Here is a 22,136-nt window from a genome sequence, read left to right as displayed (position 1 = left end):
GATAGTGGATGTCATTGCAGCTTCAGTAGATGAACATGGTCGATACTCTTGCAGCAACAAAAGTCATCTGATGTAATTAATAATAATAGCCTTTACCAACTTCATAACTTGTGCTTGCTACATAAGAACTTCCTTTAATACAAGATTATCACCGGGTTGCACAACGGTCTGTTAACTTTTAATCCCAAATAAATTTCACTTTTGTTGCATCAGTAGTCCACACATGACCCTCTGTGGTGACTTCTGTAACATAAAGAAAACAATGATATTAAAACATCATTAAGTAGTGAACATGATTGACTTCCATAAGGTAGGTCTACTAAGCATTATGTTATAATTACAAGTAGTGCAGTCTATATACAGTGGTGCTTGCAAAATACATTGTAGTTCTTAATTTTAAATATGTTATAAATCACTCTCAAACAGGCTGTATCAGTGCCACTTTTTTGAAGTTGTCTTTTGAAGGAAACTTCAAGCTTGGCTACAAAATCTTACAGAAGCTTGATCAAATTACACCGGAAGAGTAGCTCAAATTATGTTATAATCACATATAACATAGAAGAAACGTGTCTATAGTGAGGTCACGTTATATTGGCAGTAGAGTAATATAGAAGAACAATGTTGCCGATTCTCTGCCTTTTATAGCTGATACCAGTATATCTTATGTAATTGTTCATTCTTCTTTAGAACAATCAATTTATTGTACTCATCAAGTGAATTTACTCTTCAATAAATAATACACTTGCATAATTAGATTGAAAATTTTGTTAATAATTAACAATTATTGATCATATTTCAACATTGTAAAAATCTGGCAAAAGGATAGCAACACCAATGTTAATCAAATACTGACTATCTTAGGAAAAATTAAAGGTTACAAATTTTCCTAAACATTTTATTCGTCTCACAGTTTTAGAGATTTCTCTATACTGTAAGTATTCTATGTTTTTCTCTGTATCTTCTTTAGTATTGATGAAAAGACAGACTTCTTTCAATTGTGGAGTAGCTTGGTTTAAGTTTTCAAAATGCAATGGGTTTAAAGCTGCATATTATACACCAAAGTTTTCGCAGATTCTTCTATAAAAAAGTTGTTGATTATCTTTAAAAATTTGCTGTTCTCAAACAATGTAGAGCAACAAGAGCTGTCAAAATTTTCGCTAAGAAAGCATAGTCTGCATGGACTTGTAATGAAGGAAAATTTTGTTGGCAACTTTCTCAGTGTTTACAATGTATGGAAAACAAAAATCATGTTAGATAGAGGGATTTTTACAAGTTGAGGAAGCAATTTTGCAGTAATTTTAACATATTGCCATAATTTGTTAAAAACTTTGAATGACAACTCTAATGTAAAAGCTCCAAGTTTTTAGCTTGGCGTAAATTATCACAGTATCTACAAAAAATAGCAGAAGAATATGGTAAAATTATTTATACCAATGTGACTACTATCACTAATCGTTATTACGGTATGTGATAGAAATTATATTATAAGAGGATTGCATGAAAGCGCCTTACCTGCTGCTAAACCAGCCATCTCGATGTGGCCATAGTTTTGTTTCAGATAGGACTGGAAGAAGTCCAAGCTGCCTGTAAAACAAAAATCATAAAGTTTCAGTACTAGAGCTATTAAATTTAAATTAAAATCAATCTTTATGAAATGCAGAGGACCTGCATAGCAAATAAAATTATTCTTATAGAAAGCAAGAGATAATTTTTATAATCTTTATAATGCATAGGCCTATTCCATAGAATAACAAACTTTTTAATGAAATGAAAATGAGTGAAGTTTATTAGGTTTAAGTTTATGATTAGCCGATTAAGTATTCTGAAATTTGATAATGAAATTCTATTTATTTTTTAATAAATTATGCCATAAACAAAATACGAATAGGTATTTGGGGTTAAACAGCTATAAAAATCTAAGAAGAAACAGAAGTAGCCAAAATCAAAAGTACCGGTAAATATTTCAATGCTATTTAAATGGATCAATAACTTTCATGACCACACAGAATAATATTAACAAAATATTATATTATTTATTTTATTATTCACAATTTTCTTGATGAGCACTAAAAAGCCTACTGTAACAGTTTTGGATACCGTAGATCACGTCATGAGCACAAATATATTTTAATATAATAATTATACTAAACTAATAATATTGTCAAAAATGCAATTAATAAACTTACCAGCCAATAATGTGTAAATTTCCTCCTTTCCAATTATTTTATAAAATATGCCTTCAAAAACAAACTCATGTTTGTATTCGTAATAATCCTCCATATTTGCATTTAGTTGTGTTGTTTACTTGACTGCAGACCAGAGCAGACGACGCGAAACTTTCAACCAATAGGAGCGCTCCGATTCCGGGTGACTCGAGCTAGAACTTCGTAGCCCGTACTATTTGGTCGGGTCACGATTCCTGACCCGGGCTAGAAAAATCAAAGATGGCGACCGGGTGATGAACTGTCAAAAGCTCCCATGAAACGCGGGTCACCTAGCTCGAGTCACTCGAGTCATTGGAGCAGTGTATCCCTGAAGACGCTCAATGTTGTCTGTGGTTTTGTAAGATCAGCTGACCAGATCAATATAATGGTAATGTGACAGAATAGGTACAGAATGGAAACTTGTAATCAAACGCCTATCTAACTAATGCTTTGTACATGACGCAAATACTAGACACGTCACGTGACCTTGGGGAAATTCCAATCCTGATCTTCTGATTGGCTCGTGGGAGTTAATGAGATCAATTGATCCGGATCATTAAAGTGATCCGAACCTACCATCAAATACTTCATTCAATACTAACCTTAGACTAGTTATAGTATAGACACGGCCCATTGTATATTCATACTGAAAGTCGATGAAGCCAACATCTACTGCCAAATCCACCCATCTTGACGTCACAACAGTGACGTCACGCATCGTATAGAAATTATAGAAAACTTTTTTGAGTTTGTGGTGTTTAACTTACATTGTTCTTAAACAATGCATTGTTTTTAAACAATGCATTGTTTTTAAACATAGCTTGTTTTCCATAGCAGATTGTTATTTATTTATGTAATTACTATTTATGAAAATGGTAATATCCTGCGCAGCATATAATTGCACTGAAATTTTTAGGAAAAAAATTGCATGGTTGCCTGTAAAGTTGGTATACGGGCGAAAGTTTTACGTGACAACGACTTTGAGTGGTAAAATAATTTTAATGTGAATATTCATTCCTATAGTAGGAAGAAGGATGAAATAATAGTAACAATTTAAAACATTTATTTATAAAAAGAATTATATTTAAAACATTTATTTATACAAAGAATCTCACACTGAATTTCATATTAACAAAATTTTATTTTTACCTTCACACATCCTCAACAAAATCACTCTGTCTCTCTCGCTCTTAGGCGGGCTAACTGTGCTCGATTCAATTTTTTACATAGCAAGTCGCGCTCATTTTTTCAAGTTAAACAAATTATTATTGGCTGAGAAACAATTTATACTACTTTTGTGATTGAAAACTACCACAACATTGTGATTACTACAACATAACCTATTCACTTATACCTATTATACTTACACTTATACCTATTCACTTATACTTATTCACATAACCTATTCACTAAGTAGTGGCGCAGTCGCAGGAGATTGCTCTGTTTCACTCTCTCTCCAGGTGAATGCTGCTGTGTTGCTCGCCACTGGTCCTATTCGTGCTCTTTCCAGACGACCGTGAACTGAAAAGAACGCTCTCACTCGCTCTCATTGTGAGCGCATAACGTGGGAACGTAACGCAGTTTCTTGAAGTGTCACCCGGCAAACCAATTTATAAGACGTTGTCATGTCAAAATGTGGAATATCTTTTCATGCGCAAGTTGAAATTTATACACATAAATATTGTAAGTTGTAGCTACTGTAATATTATCCTTGGTTATGATGTGAGTGAACTCATTGCAGCATGACAATAAATTAGTTTTGTAGGCTACCGTACCTTATTATTATCAAAACACATAATAACTTTGAAGCCGATATCACATAACACATTATAACTTAACCGATATCGTTTTTGCCCGTAGCTATAAATCATTGATATAGAGAATAAGATTAAGAAGAGCGAAGTCCGCTATGATGCCACTGCGCTAGTGTAGCTACCAGAAATTTCGGGCAAGAAGTCGGGTATTTGTATTCGCTGTGTAGAAAAAGAGCCTTTTTCAAATGATAATATTTTTTTATTGGAGCAATAAAAAATATTCAAAGTATGGTAGTTTCATGCAGTGCTTATGGATGTACGAATCTGCATGCGCCAGATAAAAATATTTCTTTTCATGCATAGCCTAAGTATTTTTATATTTTCATCGGTCATGTTTCATGCAGGCTCTGCCTAGTGCCAAATGATCGTTTCAAGAAATATTGTGCTTAGGTTCATTCATTATCATTATTTGCCAAGTAATAAAATATAAGTTTCGGTAATATTATAATAAATATTTTATTTCCATAGATCCAATATAGGTATCCATATTCCATTCCATTAATTTGTCTTATATTGTAATATTTTGTGAACTATGAAAATATTGTATGCTAAATTTGTATTATAAAAAATATTATTTGCTAAAATTGTCTATAAATTCTTCATCATTGCTATTGTTTTATTTTTCCCGTTCTTATAATATGTAGTTATTTATTATCTTATATTTAATATAGGAGTATAGAGTATAGTTACGTACCTACACTTAAGTTGCAAAACGAATGAGAAACAGTTTCACGAAATATTGTGATAATGGTTAATTTATTATTATTTACCATCTAATAGAATACATGGTAATATTAGCGATTGATAATTTTTGTTTTATTTTTCCCGTTCTTATATGTAGTTATTTATTATCTTATATTAAATATAGGAGTATAGAGTATAGTTAGGTAGGTACCTATACTTAAGTTGCAAAACGAATGAGAAACAGTTTCACGAAATATTGTAATAATGGTTAATTTATTATTATTTGCCGTCTAATAAAATATACAGTAATATTAGCGATCTATAATTTTTGTTTTATTTTTCCCGTTCTTATAATATGTAGTTATTTATTATCTTATATTAATATAGGAGTATAGAGTATAGTTAGGTACCTACACTTAAGTTGCAAAACGAATGAGAAACAGTTTCACGAAATATTGTGATAATGGTTAATTTATTATTATTTACCATCTAATAGAATACATGGTAATATTAGCGATTTATAATTTTTGTTTTATTTTTCCCGTTCTTATATGTAGTTATTTATTATCTTATATTAAATATAGGAGTATAGAGTATAGTTAGGTAGGTACCTATACTTAAGTTGCAAAACGAATGAGAAACAGTTTCACGAAATATTGTAATAATGGTTAATTTATTATTATTTGCTGTCTAATAAAATATACAGTAATATTAGCGATCTATAATTTTTGTTTTATTTTTCCCGTTCTTATAATATGTAGCTATTATTATCTTATATTAAATATAGGAGTATAGAGTATAGTTAGGTAGGTACCTATACTTAAGTTGCAAAACGAATGAGAAACAGTTTCACGAAATATTGTAATAATGGTTAATTTATTATTATTTGCCATCTAATAAAATATACAGTAATATTAGCAATCTATAATTTTTGTTTTATTTTTCCCGTTCTTATAATATGTAGTTATTTATTATCTTATATTAAATATAGGAGTATAGAGTATATTTAGGTACCTATACTTAAGTTGCAAAATGAATGGAAACAGTTTCACGAAATATTGTGATAACAGTTGATTTATTATTATTTGCCATCTAATAAAATATACAGTAATATTAGCGATCTATAATAAATGTTTTATTTTCCATATCCTAAATACATGGTAATAGGAAAATATTGTAAAAATGAGATTCATTTTCTAATAGAATGGATCAAAATCTGTAGTGAGGTAGGTTCACTAAATTAGATGTTTGGTCGAGTTAAAAATAATGTTCAATGAACAAATCATTTTGTATTATATGGTAATGGAAATGACGAAAAGTTGAAAAAAAATTATATTGAAATCCATCAAGTATGTCGAAAGATATAACGCAATGAAAGTCGATGTTTTCCCATATAAGTCTGTCTGGGCGCCTGACTTCTTGCCCGATATTCAATGGCGACGAGAAATGAAAGAGGCATCATGCTTCCAAACGCTTGAAGGTATAGCTTAGTCATCTAACTATATATATCAATGCTATAAATAACCTAAAAACACCATCAATCTGAAATAGACAATCTGAAAGTTTTCCATACGATGCGTGACGTCACTGTTGTGACGTCAAGATGGGTGGATTTGGCAGTAAATGTTGGCTTCAGAGGCGTGTCTATTCTATAACTGGTCTAAGCTTTTGATCAAAGCTGTCGCTGTCAGCAGGAGGAGAAATAAAAACACCAAAAGAACAACAATAAAAAACACCAAGATTTTGTGTTGTGGTTGGTAGTGTACTTAGGGACGTTCCGATACCGACGTTTTCTCGATACTTGGTATCGAAACGGTATCGGAACAAGGGTATCGATATTAGTAAAATATTGAAAGAAAAGTATCGATACCACCAGTATCGAATGAGTATGAGGTAACTATAGTGAGGTCCACTTTATAATGACAGTATTTGATCAACTTCGGTTTTGCTATCCTTGTCTATCATTCGACAAAGCCGGTGGTACTATCCTTTTCTAGGTTCACAACGATGACAATTATATTTCCCTACAGTTACCTTGAAAAGTGGCCATTCCTGCACTGATTACAGAACGCAAAGAATCACTTTTCCGCTCTAGTGCGGGAAAATTTTTCTGCACTCCAGATTTGCAACATGGCAACACAAAATAGTTGGTGGGTTATATGGAGGATTAGTGCACGAAAACAAAAATTAAGTTGGTAACAATGACTGTGGTTAGATTTAGATAAGAATCATTTCAATGGCTACCCTACCCTACATTTATGATAAAATCCCAATCTAGAAATCCAAAACAAGAATAATGTTCATCTAAATAATAATTAAATAATCATCATTTACGAATTCTCATCATTTAATTATAAATAATAGTTCTTTTCTATTGATAATTATTATTTCAACTGCAAGCAATGAGAAAAGTAGCAAATATACATTATAAAATCCGAATTTTGAGGTTAAATGATTACTGTTCGATATCTATATAAATAAAAAAAAAACATTAAGAATACTACAATGAATATTCTCTGTTGTCTATGTTATTTTTATAAATATTTTTCAGTTTACTTTGAGCATTTTTCTCGGTAATTTGAGCAAAAGTCTAAATTTCTGAATCCTGTTTCTGTAGTTTTTAGCTGGATGAAACAAACTTAGGTATGATTCTTCCCGCTAGGTCACACGCTTGTCAGTTCAGCCATCTTGCAGCTATATCCCAATCAGCTGTTGGCATGTATTTTGAATGTGAATTTTTTGTTCTATCTGTATTTTTTCTGATTCTTGAATGAATAAAAATGAGAAATTTGGCTGAGAATTTTCAACTGCAATTTGATTATTAATTTTTAAATGAATTAAGGTTGTTATTAATAACAGCATCACACACACAAACATTTGATGGATTTCAGCCATCATTTTACCCAAAATTACCCACTTTTCATATTCAATGGTAACTGTAGGAAAATTTAATGTGAAATACGTGTGCAAAGTTCCTCTGCTGCACTCAAGAAACCATTCTGCCATCACCTATGGCTTGGGCGTAAACGTTTCTTTTGGTGCAGCAAACTGTCACTTTGTGCACTAGTTGCACAAATAACTATTTTGACAGTCTAGAAATATAATTAGTTAATGCAGAGAATTGGCATTGCTATTCTTCTATCTTTATTCCCTGCCATTATAACCTGGACCACACTATAGGAATAATTACAAACATAAACAATACTCACCCACACCTACTGCAATCAACTTATAACTTAGTGCCAGTAGCACATACGTTTGTTAAATTTTAATTAATTCCACAAGAACCAATCAATCGGAGAAGCCGTTTTTCTCAAAAAAGCCTTCACTGATAGGTTCTCCTGAAATTAACCACGGTTAAAATGTAACTGGATTTTTTGCAACCAGGCCTTAGTGCATATGCAATATAATTAATGAGTGCAATTTTTCTGAGCAAGTTCACTTTTGTCATAAGCCCTTATAATGACAGTATTTGATCAACTTTGGTTTTGCTATCCTTGTCTATCATTCGACAAAGCCGGTGGTACTATCCTTTTCTAGGTCCACAACGATGGCAATTATGTTTTTGTCAGTGTAAAAATATAATTAATTAATGCAGAGAATTGGCATCGCTATTCTTCTATCTTTATCCACTGCCATTATAAGGTGGAAATATTCATAATCTTTCAACTATTATAAAATATTACTATAATAAAATATCATTAATATAAAACATATTTCCCAAGTTTTGAACAACAAAGTTTCTAATTTTTTTAGAATTTCAAGTTTATGGCCAAGTTGACTCAGCATCAACCCCATTTCAAATGCTCCAATCACTGAAACACTAAGGCCCGGTTGCACAAAAACCGGTTAAATTTTAATTGTGATTGATTCCACGAGAACCAATCAGAGAAGCCATCTTATCAAAAAGGCTTTCTGTAATTGGTTCTTATGCAATGAGCTAAAAATATAGTAAACTATAGAGTGGCTGAGTGGCCGCTATTCCTGTTATGAATTGAACATGGGCAGCCATGACAGAGAGAGGCAAGAAGTGACGGAAAATTTGAATGGCCCTATTGATGTAATGGGAACTTGCATAAAATACAAGGCGCAAATCAGTTATATTTAATAAATACTACATTGAATTTTTATCGAGCATTTAAAATATAATTATGTATTACAGTTGTTTTGCATCCATAAAATTAACTGTTTGAAATGCTTTACTTGAAGCCTTGGTGAAATTAATGTAGCCTAAGTTACAGTGTTAATACTTCTTAGCCGTACAAGTGCTCTAGTAAGTTGAAATGCCATACCGTAACTGCAAAATTATTATTTTAGAGATTGGATTATTTTTTATGTTATTTTGAGTAAGGAATTCAAAAAACTAGTTTATGAAGACGTTTCTTTGATATCAGCTTACGGTACTTATCCACATAACTCTAAGTTCATAACAAGAAGGCAAAATATGATAGTCAAAAAAATAACAAACTAAGGCTGGTATTAGACGGTAATATTTCTGTCATATGAATTAAGTTTTACAAAATCATATTTTTTCATATCATAGAACTATTACCGTCTAATACCGGCCTAACATGTTATTATATAATATTATTATAATATAATATAAATTTTTATATAATATTATTATATATAATATGATTATTATATTAATAATATATTATGATCATGTTAGGCCGGTAATATAGTTATATGATATACAGTTATATAATACAGTTATATGATATGAAAAAAATATGATTTCGTACAACTTATTTCATATGATCTGCATTATGACAGAAATATTACTGTCTAATACCGGCCTTAGTTTGTTATTTTTTTGATGTAATATAAGCTGATGTCTATAGTTCGTTCCAGTCAAGTTTGCAATACCATCATCATCATCATCTTAAATATTATAATGATAATATTTAGTCATAGAAATCAATTTAACTCACAAAAACACACCTATTCCTGCAGTAGCCGACTGGCAATAGAGGCTCTTCTTGCCTCTCTCTGTCATGGCTGCCCTTAGTTCGCAGTGTAACACATTGAAAGCGCTGAAAGCACACCAACAGCCGCTCTATGGTTAACTTTATTTTAGCTCGTTGTTCTCATGAGATTAAACAAACGGGGTTAAAATTAAAATTTTAGTATTTTACCGGCTTTGTGCAACCGGACCTGAATATTTGCATCCAATTGCAATCATGTTTATAGTGTGAAATACAATATTTTGATAACTAACTATTTAATTTACCTAGGTAATTTTCTAAGATTACTTAGTTCCAAATTAATGTATTGAGACTACGGCAATGCTTAGTGATGTCTCAATGTCTGGTAACTGCTGCCTGCTGCACTGGGCATGAGTGAAGGTTTAGAAAGGTGTAAACAATGTATCACATATATTAACGATCATCAGGACTATTGGTCTTGCCCATTTTTTAATGAAATTCACTGAAAATGACAATATTGAAATAAAAACATAAAATACTATGGCTGCAAAAATCTACAAGCAAAAACGGCGTCTTCTTGCCACTTGCTTCAAGAGTGATTTGCCTGAGACGCAGGCTCACCAGTTCCTTGATGCCAGCTTATAAAAATATAAGAAAAACATTTCTTCTATATCACAATGATAAAATCAATAATATCAAAGTTATCTACATTTTATAAATTGTTATTCTCTTTTGAAATATTATCCATAGAAAGATAATTTATTTCATTGATAAAACTGAACTCACGCTTTCGATACTGCTGTTTCGATACTCCAACGTGGGTATCGATATTAGTAAAGTATCGAATCTTCCGATACCGATACCACCGGTATCGGAAGCAAAGTATCGATATCAGTAAGTATCGAAAGTATCGGAACGTCCCTAAGTGTATAGTTTTCTACATTCACAAAATTCACATTTTTGTACTTTGTTTCAATTGTTTGCGTATTGTGTTTTTCTGTGAGTGACATTTAATAACAGTGTAAAGAAGAGTAGAGTAGAACTTTTAGTGAGTTTAACTCATGTTGAAACCATTTGAAGTGAGTAATGTACCAGATTTTATTTTAGTTTTACTTCGTAGGCTAGGCTAGTTTATTTTTTTCAAACATTCCAAAGCAGGACTAAAATAAATTTTTACTAGTCTTGTTTTGCTCATTTCTGTTACTTTTAAAATTAAGTTCGGGCGTTTTCTCAGTAAAGTTTAATTTAAACTTTATAGGCTATAATAAGTAGCCTAGATACTCAAAACAGTTGACTATATTGATTCAACCTACCTGTCAAGTTAGATACTAAGTTACCACGGTAATGATACTAAAGGATCAGTGTGAGTATTGCACAAACTTTGAGATCATCAAAACTAAGACGGTATTTGGTTTTAAAGATCCTAGTAGGCTACCATATTATTTGATCGTTTAACAATATTTATAGGTAGACCCACTCTAATAAACCTCAATGGCACGGGTACGGTATGAATATAGGCTATTGGGATGGGAGATCAGACTATTGCTAGAATTTGGAGTCTTCTTGCAACTATTTACTGCCCCACTAGACATAATGTAGCGCATACTATTTTCTAATATCAAGAATGTTCATAAAATTATGTACACTTTGTGTGCTTGTATTGTTGATTATGTAGAAAGTAACTAATTAAGTGCATAGCGTACACTATGTGGATGTCCAATCTTTGGAAGATGAGGTAGCAATGTGCGTCATATTTACTATAAATAATAAAATTCAAAATGTTATTTTGTTTTTTTTTTTGAGTAGGCCTACTAGACGGTCTCTGGCATGAGTTGTGGTGAATGTCACCAGATCAGGATAGGCCTAATATATACGATGCGGCTACCATAAACTGCATGGCATCAACAAGCTCTTAGTTCTCAGCTGCCCTCTTAATTTTCTAATTAGACATATTTTATATAAATCCCCTGTGGGTTGGGGGAGCTTTGAGTCAAACATTGTACTCAAGAATTTGTTGAAAACCAGAATACACCCACAGTATCCCTACTTGTCGTAGGAGGCGACTAAAAGGGACCCCCTTTCCAAAGCCCTTCTTCCAAACCCCTTCTTCTCCATCTTAATATGCTTTGGAACTTTTCCTTTCTAGAATTGCACTTTTTCCATTGACCTAGCTTTGTGCCATTATTTATTTATTTTTCTATCTGTCGGTCTTCCTTGGCCATGTTCTTACTTCTTCTTAGGCCAACCCAAGGTGTTATGTGGACCGTGTTGATGGGTGGTACTTTTATAATATGGTGTCTCCAACGGTGCCTGCAGAATACCAGGCGCCCACCTGTAGTATTTAGCCTTGCCTGGACATGCAGGGCTCTGCCTGGGTTGACAGTCGTGAGAACCACATGAACAAACCAAACCCCAAGGCAATTCCAGAAGTTGCCTTGCTTTCAAACCCACGGAATCTTCCCCATCAGGGCAGGTTCCTTAATCTAAAATGGGTGCTTCAGAAATACAGGTGGCTTCGTTGCACTCTTATGTAGAGGCTATCAACGTTGAGAAGGCTTCCACTGATCACGACATGTATGATGAAAGCTCAATCACATCAACCCAACTGGAGAGGATGGATGAGCTTCTCGAACCACTGCTCAAACAAGGACGGCCATTCATGCAAAACTTCTTGGGAGAGGTAAGGCTTTTGACCTTGCAAAGTTTTGGAGGGGCAAAAAGAAAAGATCCAAGAGACCAGAGATGGGTGAAACTCCAGGCACAAATGTGGGTCAAGAGGCTGAGTCAAGGGTAGCCAGGCGCCCTAGAGGCAACTTGGCGACCCTTTCCTCAGCGGAAGGACCTTCAAAAAAGGCCAGGAGTAGAACTCACGTAGGTCACGTGGACCAATCAGTCTGAGACTGCCACAAGCATATCACACTGGATCGCGACAAGAAACCAGGTGATGAATGGGTTGTTAGCATAGGGAAAAACTCCGGGTTCTTGTAAAGGAAACAGGTATTGGTTTGCCCAACTAACATACTACTTGGTAACACAACAAGCTTCGGTTGACGTGTGGGGTTCTTTGAACCTTTGGATCCTTGAATCCGTCCCTTCAAAAAAAAAAAAAATAAATAAAAAATAATAATTTCACATAAAGAATATGATTCTCTCATGTTACTTAGCTTTTTTAGTCAATGGTGAATGTAAGGTGCGTGACATATTATGTCTAGGTAAGATATGTGCAGCACCTTGTGCTGCCAAGACTACTCTTTATTTATTTGGTCCTTCATTGAGAAGCAGCTTATTTACTGAGAACAGTTCCCTGGCACCTACGAAGAATTGCTGTGCTCGCAATCTTGCTGCTGAGGTCAACAAGACCTCACCCAACGATTCTGGTATCATCCGCTTAGGCTTGAATAGTTTTAGATAGACTAAAATACCGAATATATTGTATGAACTATCTATTGCTATTAGCCTATATTGGCCCAATTTTCAACAGAATTTTTTTCTTTCAGTAAATGAATAAATGTTGATGTTTAAAGTCACTTCACTTAGCCTATATGAGCTACTTTTCAACATGAAAATGGCCAAAGTAGGCGTAATGGTCAAAACTAGGCGTTAAAATGCTTTAAAGTTTCAAAAATGTTTTAATAAAAGGGTACTACAAGTTTTATATTGTTTTTATTAATGTTAATGTTTGTATACGTTGGTATTACAGATGTGAATCAGAAACAGAAAAGTGGATCGGTTGGGAATATTCCAGCTAAAAAACCATGCCGTCTGTAACTAACAATTCCATTGGACCACATGGTGAGTTTTGCTTTTATTAAAGCCCAACGTAATTCACATCAATCGACACTAGACAGACCTGAAACAGCAATGATCAACAACCATGAAATTACATTGTTCTCTGTGTCTGTTTATTCAGTTGTTGGTACATGTGAATCTATATACACGTTCAAATGGAAATCTATACTATAATAAGGAAAGAATCGGCTTATACATGTAGGGTATAGGAAATTCACTAATGACGCATCATCACGTCAGAACTACTGAACTTATTAACTTGAAATTTAACATATAGATTATTTATTTACGGAGGATGTTTATAGGCTTATTTTCAATTCTTCAGGGTTTCATTACGTCAAGCTCTCAGTTTGTCAAGTTTTCAATTTGACAATATTCAATTTATTCTTGAGAGTGGTCTTAGTTAGATAAAACAGTGTATTCAACGTTTTTATTTTCTATCTTATTATCATTCTCGTATCTAGGCTTTATCTTCTTCCTCTATATTTATACTATTTATATAACGGATGGAATTGGCTTATACATCTACGGGATACGAAATACATCTTTGAAGCATTATCGCGTCTGAACTACTAAACTGATAAATTTTTAAATTTTGCATAAAGATTCTTAATCTTCAGAGGATGGTTATAAGCATATATTTTCATTTTTGTTAATCGAATAGGCTAATTATAATTTTAATAATTAAAATAAACTTCATTCAATTAGTGATACTAAGTTTATGTAAGATGAGAACCCAATTAATTTGCTTCTCCATTGCTAATTACCGTTAATACTTTCGATATCAGCATAGAACTATAAAACAAAATTCAATCTATTTGTTCTCCAAACAGGCCGGCCCTTTGGGAGCACGACTTATCTACTAGTAGAAAATAATTTATCTACAGTTGAAAAAAAATCAAAATCGATATTTATCGAGATAATACCATCAACTAGGTTTGGGCCAAGCCTGTTATTCCTTCTCAATCATATTTATATGATTTGTGATTGTATCCACAAATAAAAACTGTGATTATTGTAATAATTTGGGGTGGATAAAAACGATTATGTGTAGATCCCACTTCAGATTGAAGATTTATCTCACACTACAGTAGTTTGTGTTCTCTGAAGACTTTCAAAAAGTGATTTTTTTACTCAGTTGAATCGTGAGTAACCAAATCGCAGTAATGGATTATATTATGAGAAACCATTTAATATTTTTTTCATCCTATTTTTCAATAATTTTTTTCCATGAAGCGGACACCGCTGAAAAAACCATTGAAGTTTTTGTCACAGTTGGAGAAAAAATTATTAGAATAAATTTTTCGAAATTACCATTACAGTTTTTATCCGCAGTCTCCGCAGTCACTGTTCCGAGAGTACCAATTATTGAGTTCTAATAATTTTCCAAGACAAGCTCTTGCCTGTTATCATTCATTTATTTAACGTTATACAATGTAATTTTAGGATTTAGCCTAAATCAGTTCAATCAACTAGTCCAGATATTATAGGGTATCTATATAATAAGAGAGAGTAGGGTTGTGTTTGGGCGTGTGTTCGCATTAAAACATGTCAACTTGTGGATTGCATACCGAAAAAACGGGAATGATTCAGATCTCCAAATTTTGCACATAGATTCTAAAAATATCAATCTCGTGCACCTGGAAGCCCAAATTTCAATTTTCCTTCTAGATTTTTCAGAATTGATGTTCAAATCTATGCTACCGTACATGCAGTTCCATAGGCTACATTGTTGCAGCTCAGAAGTGTGTGTTTTTTATGAGGAGGTTACAATGCTGTTACAAGACTAATATATTCGAACGGCCGTCTAGCGTAACGGTAAAACGCTAGCTTACGGAGCGATGGATTCTTCCCAATTTTTTTGTTCTCAATTTTTTCCCTCAAAACGTATTATTATCAATTATTTTTTAAAGGAATTTGTTTTCATTACAATTGAACTTTGATTTTATCAAATAATTATTTTTAATGTAAAATTTTGCCACCAGTACAAATAAAAGGGACATAGTCTTCATGCTGTAGGCCTATCATTGAATTTCATAAGAAACACATGAATAGATCACAATAAAATAAGTAATAATTTATATTCTTCAGTTATAATGTACTATTAGACACGAATCCGCAGTGAAACGAGTATTTTAGGTATTTTGTTTGGAATTGGGAAAACAAAAGGCTGCCTGATTCAAATGAGGAGGATCTAATCGATACTAAAATTTATTGATGTATTAAAAAAATCGATATGATTCTGTGAGGTTTTCTTTGAGGTTTTATGTCTTCTTCAGTTTTCTATACTATAATAAAGGAAAGAACTGGCTCATACACGTTCCCCTGGCTAGGGAATTATGCTTGACGCATCATCACGTCTGAAATATACTCAACTGATTAATTTGAAATTTTGCATATAAATTCTTAACTAACCGAGGATGGTTATTTATGCCTATTTTCAGTTCTTCAAGATTTCATTACGTCAAGTTTTCAATTTGTCAGTTGTTGTATAGAAGCAGCTGAAAATTTCTTTTAAAAGGGACATTAGATGATGGGTATGATTGGGGATCCTATTCGAAATAACTGATTTTCTGTCGCATCAAAACCGCACAGATTTCTCAAACCGTCCAAAAGTTATTCTCATTCAAAGATACTGATAAATCATGCATCTATCCATCAGCTTTACTAAATAATGGAAAGAGCTGGCTCATACACGTACGTGATGTAGGAAAATTATGTTTGACACATCATCACGTCTGAACTACTGGACTGATTGATTTGAAATTTTGCATAAAGATTATTCATTAACCGAGGATGGTTATAGGCCTATTTTCAAATTTCGAATTTTTTATTACGTCAAGTTTTCATTTTGCAAAGTTTTAAAATAGACCCTTGCGAAGCACGGGTTACCCACTAGTAGGGTTATAAATGAAGGCACCAGAATGAAAACCAAATAATGAATCTCACAGGAAAGCCAAAAAATGTATGTTTTATAATCTACTTATGTTTAATAAAAAGTGATTGTGTAGGTTATTATTTTATAAACTATTATTTTAGGTTATTATTAGGTTATAAACTACATTATTTTAGTGGCAAAGATCAGTCTTAAAAAGTATATTTTTGTTGAAGAAACATTCTAGGTTTTAAGAGAACATAAAAAAATGGGTATGGATATATTGGTATCTGGTTTTCAATTTCAATGGAGTTTCTCCAAGTTTTTAATAGCTTTTATGATATGTTTTGTTATTTATCTACTAAAGGCACAGCCTTTCATTCATTTTTTACTAGTTTCAATAATAAATTTAAACCAATCAAGGGAAATAAAGTGTACAACTTTCTGTTGGAAAATTTCCAGTTATTTTTCATATTGGTTCATCAATATAAACATTGAGAAGTGCAAAAAGAAGTCATATACATGATGTATAAGGAGTACACTTGTCAGAAGTTACTTGCATCTTGAAACAAGTAGAACATGTATCTAATAGTATGTATAGATTCAAGCATGGAGTTACACATACTTATAACATGTTTTGAGAAGTAATAACTTTTTATAACATTCAAGAAGTGAGAATGTCATATTCTGTATTGTCCAACATAGAACATGAAAAGAATACTTGTTATTTCTGTGTCACTCATGTGGTCAGTGGACCACAGTGGTCAACTTCATCACCATAGTCGTTTCTTTTTCTTCTTTGGTGTCCAGTCTCAGTCTGTTATAGTATATTTGATTTATTTTAGCACTGGGGTACATAATTTACGTGGGGTACGTAAATTACGTAATAAGTTGTATTTGGTGCATAATTGAGTACATCTTTCACTCTTTTGGATTTATTGGAATTGGCTGGGAATAGAGTCTTTGAGCCAAACTCATATCAACAGCACGAACGGAATGAAAGCCAGATGTATCCAGCCACTGCCAAGGAAATATATTGTTCTCATTCCAAGCAATGCAGATTTTTTCGTGATTCTGAAACGGTTAAACCCCATTTTCAAACAAAGTGGTAAATATCGGGTTTCCATTCTGGTGTTCTTTACAAGCTATGAAATTGTCAATTTTTACCTCAAACCCAAAAACTAGATATTTTATGTTGTAGGATATGAATGTGATTCTTGTAGAAGGCCTTTGATGGTAAGTGTGGTATCTAATATATCAGATTATATACGCTTAGAAGGCTCGTAACTCTCATCTTCGCTTCAGCTCCGATAATTTTCAGCTATGACCTTCAAACCACTACCACCTAAATCTACATAAAACATGTAAATTTAGGTGGTAGTGTTCAAACCCACTTTCCAGTGCCAGTGGTTACGTTAGGAGCCCTTGTACAAATGTAGGTTCATTCAGCTCTCATCCTTCTCCTGACTGAAATACAAGCCACGCATGAGCTACACCTCAGCAAACATTTTGATCCATAGTCGGTTTATCGGTTTAGCCACACGACCAATATCGACCAATAAATGGAGGTGATAGTTCAGAATCACTTATCTGATGGTTCTCAGATCACAGGACTTCAGTGAGGACTGATGAATTTCAACTTGCATTATAATTCCAACAAAGGGCCAATGACATTCAAGGTGGTGGGGGAGAGAATCCCGAGAAACGTAGAGCTAATAACATATTGGAAGGTAGGTCTTATGAATATGTTTGCTATTCTAGAAAAGAGGGATAGACAAGCACAAAATAAAAACTATGTTATAAAAAATAGATTGTTTGATCTACTCAGAACTATTCTAGAAATGATTCTATGAATGGTTTTCATACACTAACAGAAGCATGAAAACGTGCCGAAAGGACCGACCATTGTTTGATCCCACAGTTGGTTACAAATGCCCTTTTTCTCCGAGTTAGTTGTGAAAGACATGGTTACGTTCGATGAACGATTTTGGGGGTTAGCAGTCCACAGAGCGATCCATTGTTTAGAATAACAATAAGGATAGGCAGATTCTATGAATGGGAGAACTTGGGTGTCATTAATCATCAGGGACAGTGACGGAGGAAGGCCACAAGCGATAAATGGGTAGTGTCATGTGTATACGATATTATATTATGATGATGATTGAATCAGTATCTACCACCTCCCATAAAAAGGAATTAGTTGTTAAGCAAAGATCGAGCAGCTTTCATCTTCGAAAAGTTCAAACTCATCTTCATTATAATATATTTATATTTATGTGTGAAAATGTAAAATTCAAACTAGTTCTATCAATCATCTGCATTCCCTTCAAGTGAATGATTAACACTATTGCAAATAGATAAGTATAAAGTATCTCACATATATCAAGAAGATTTAAGATCATGCTTAAATAAGTACATCTGAAGCAATCTACATCTACAAGCAATTACAGATTTTAAGTTTATGCCAATCTACAATCGTTATGGTTAGTATATATTTAAGCGAAATGGCTCCCATATTCTATTCACATAACAGATACCATCAACAGAGCTCAAAATCTGCATTAGGCGCTTAAATCCCAAAAACTATTTATTAGAAAAAAAGAATTGAGTTTCTTTTTAATTTTGATAAATTGATAATACTCAAATCAAATGTTTCTACTGTCACTAGTAATAATACCCAAATCGATTTTAAAAATAGTTTATAAATATATTGTTTATTGGATACAATTGGATACAATATTCTTTAACAAATGATTCCTTTTTATGGAAGGTGGTAGGTACTGATTCAATCATCATCATCGTCATCATCAATACCGTATTACGAGTATAAACATACGCTCGTGGCCTTCCTCCGTCACTTCACAGTCCCTGATGATAATGATATCCAAGTTCTCCTATTCATAGCGTCTGCCTATCCTTTCTGTTATTCTGAACAATGGATCGCTCAGTGGACTACTTTTTTCCTGATCGCTCATCGGACGAAATCCGCAAAGGCATCATCACCCAGTTTATCAATTCCTGATATATTGTTTTTAATATCAACTTCTATACTGTTTTTATTAGGTGCTGGAAACAACATGAATTGCTCAATAATTCCTAACAATGAGGAATGTGGAATCAGAGACGTGTGGGGATACAATTTGAAAGAAGAATTTAAGACTATCAGGCAGATTGTACAGAAGTACAATTTTGTCGCCATGGTGAGTTACATTTTGTTTTTATTTATGACAGGATCAAAGGTCAACACCTTTATCGAACAAATGCTTAGTGGTTTATAAATTGACAGTTTCTTCCATTACATTGAGCCCGTTCTGTGTATATGGAATGTGGTAAATTGTCCCATTCACAATTTACCTGGTAAAAGTTCCGCGTTCCATGGGAAGAGTTTTGACAGATTCTGTACCAGAAACCAGTTCCAAATTCCTGCCCCACAGTCGAAGCGTGGTAAATTGTCCGGCCTGGTACAGTTCCAAGTATCTGAGCTCTCATTGGTCGATTATTGTAGTCTGCTTGCTTCTCTGCGCATGCGCTGATAGTTTATCGGTTTAGCCACACGACCAATATCGACCAATAAATGGAGGTGATAGTCAGAATCACTTATCTGATGGTTCTCAGATCACAGGACTTCAGTGAGGACTGATGAATTTCAACTTGCATTATAATTCCAACAAAGGGCCAATGACATTCAAGGTGGTGGGGGAGAGAATCCCGAGAAACGTAGAGCTAATAACATATTGGAAGGTAGGTCTTATGAATATGTTTGCTATTCTAGAAAAGAGGGATAGACAAGCACAAAATAAAAACTATGTTATAAAAAATAGATTGTTTGATCTACTCAGAACTATTCTAGAAATGATTCTATGAATGGTTTTCATACACTAACAGAAGCATGAAAACGTGCCGAAAGGACCGACCATTGTTTGATCCCACAGTTGGTTACAAAGCCCTTTTTCTCCGAGTTAGTTGTGAAAGACATGGTTACGTTCGATGAACGATTTTGGGGGTAGCAGTCCACAGAGCGATCCATTGTTTAGAATAACAATAAGGATAGGCAGATTCTATGAATGGGAGAACTTGGTGTCATTAATCATCAGGGACAGTGACGGAGGAAGGCCACAAGCGATAAATGGGTAGTGTCATGTGTATACGATATTATATTATGATGATGATTGAATCAGTATCTACCACCTCCCATAAAAAGGAATTAGTTGTTAAGCAAGATCGAGCAGCTTTCATCTTCGAAAAGTTCAAACTCATCTTCATTATAATATTTATATTTATGTGTGAAAATGTAAAATTCAAACTAGTTCTATCAATCATCTGCATTTCTTCAAGTGAATGATTAACACTATTGCAAATAGATAAGTATAAAGTATCTCACATATATCAAGAAGATTTAAGATCATGCTTAAATAAGTACATCTGAAGCACAATCTACATCTACAAGCAATTACAGATTTTAAGTTTATGCCAATCTACAATCGTTATGGTTAGTATATATTTAAGCGAAATGGCTCCCATATTCTATTCACATAACAGATACCATCAACAGAGCTCAAAATCTGCATTAGGCGCTTAAATCCCAAAAACTATTTATTAGAAAAAAGAATTGAGTTTCTTTTTAATTTTGATAAATTGATAATACTCAAATCAAATGTTTCTACTGTCACTAGTAATAATACCAAATCGATTTTAAAATAGTTTATAAAATATTGTTTATTGGATACAATTGGATACAATATTCTTTAACAAATGATTCCTTTTTATGGAAGGTGGTAGGTACTGATTCAATCATCATCATCGTCATCATCAATACCGTATTACGAGTATAAACATACGCTCGTGGCCTTCCTCCGTCACTTCACAGTCCCTGATGATAATGATATCCAAGTTCTCCTATTCATAGCGTCTGCCTATCCTTTCTGTTATTCTGAACAATGGATCGCTCAGTGGACTACTTTTTTCCTGATCGCTCATCGGACGAAATCCGCAAAGGCATCATCACCCAGTTTATCAATTCCTGATATATTGTTTTTAATATCAACTTCTATACTGTTTTTATTAGGTGCTGGAAACAACATGAATTGCTCAATAATTCCTAACAATGAGGAATGTGGAATCAGAGACGTGTGGGGATACAATTTGAAAGAAGAATTTAAGACTATCAGGCAGATTGTACAGAAGTACAATTTTGTCGCCATGGTGAGTTACATTTTTGTTTTTATTTATGACAGGATCAAAGGTCAACACCTTTATCGAACAAATGCTTAGTGGTTTATAAATTGACAGTTTCTTCCATTACATTGAGCCCGTTCTGTGTATATGGAATGTGGTAAATTGTCCCATTCACAATTTACCTGGTAAAAAGTTCCGCGTTCCATGGGAAGAGTTTTGACAGATTCTGTACCAGAAACCAGTTCCAAATTCCTGCCCCACAGTCGAAGCGTGGTAAATTGTCCGGCCTGGTACAGTTCCAAGTATCTGAGCTCTCATTGGTCGATTATTGTAGTCTGCTTGCTTCTCTGCGCATGCGCTGATAGTTTATTTGTTTACCATAGCATAGCCATAGAATACATAACCAACTATATGATGTTTGATAACCATTCATCAAATTAATGAATTTTTCTCTATAGAAAATTTGAGAGTAATGGAATAAAAAAATGCACACTTTTCTAGACGGTAAGTTTGTAGAACAGCCATTCTTCATTCACGCAGCTAGTAAACGACACATTTTGGTGTAAATCAATATTATAAGTGCGCGCCAAAAGCTTGAACCAACGATTTTGAAATGGTGTTCCATGGGAATATTTTGCACTAGTCACGTGATGGAACAATTTACGAT

General features: G+C 33.4%; 1 protein-coding gene across 2 annotated transcripts in view; it reads left to right on the top strand.

Annotated features, from left to right (window-relative positions):
• Positions 1-10,509: 10,509 nt before the first annotated feature.
• Positions 10,510-22,136, top strand: part of LOC111047245 (CCR4-NOT transcription complex subunit 7) — a 46,383-nt gene continuing 34,756 nt past the window's right edge. The window contains exons 1-3 of one of the 2 annotated variants that reach the window (XM_022332955.2): positions 10,510-10,709; positions 13,331-13,422; positions 19,358-19,494. In XM_022332955.2, the coding sequence (XP_022188647.1) occupies positions 13,386-13,422; positions 19,358-19,494 (174 nt within the window). In that variant the 5' untranslated portion in view covers positions 10,510-10,709; positions 13,331-13,385. Of the gene's footprint in view, positions 10,710-13,330; positions 13,423-19,357; positions 19,495-21,339; positions 21,497-22,136 lie in introns of those variants that run through there. The other variant, XM_039424327.1, reaches the window with a different exon arrangement.

Source organism: Nilaparvata lugens, chromosome 3, assembly GCF_014356525.2.
Source record: "Nilaparvata lugens isolate BPH chromosome 3, ASM1435652v1, whole genome shotgun sequence".
Classification (NCBI taxonomy): Eukaryota; Metazoa; Arthropoda; class Insecta; order Hemiptera; family Delphacidae; genus Nilaparvata; species Nilaparvata lugens.
Note: the sequence above shows the minus strand (reverse complement) of the source record. Positions and strands in the feature narration are given on the sequence as shown.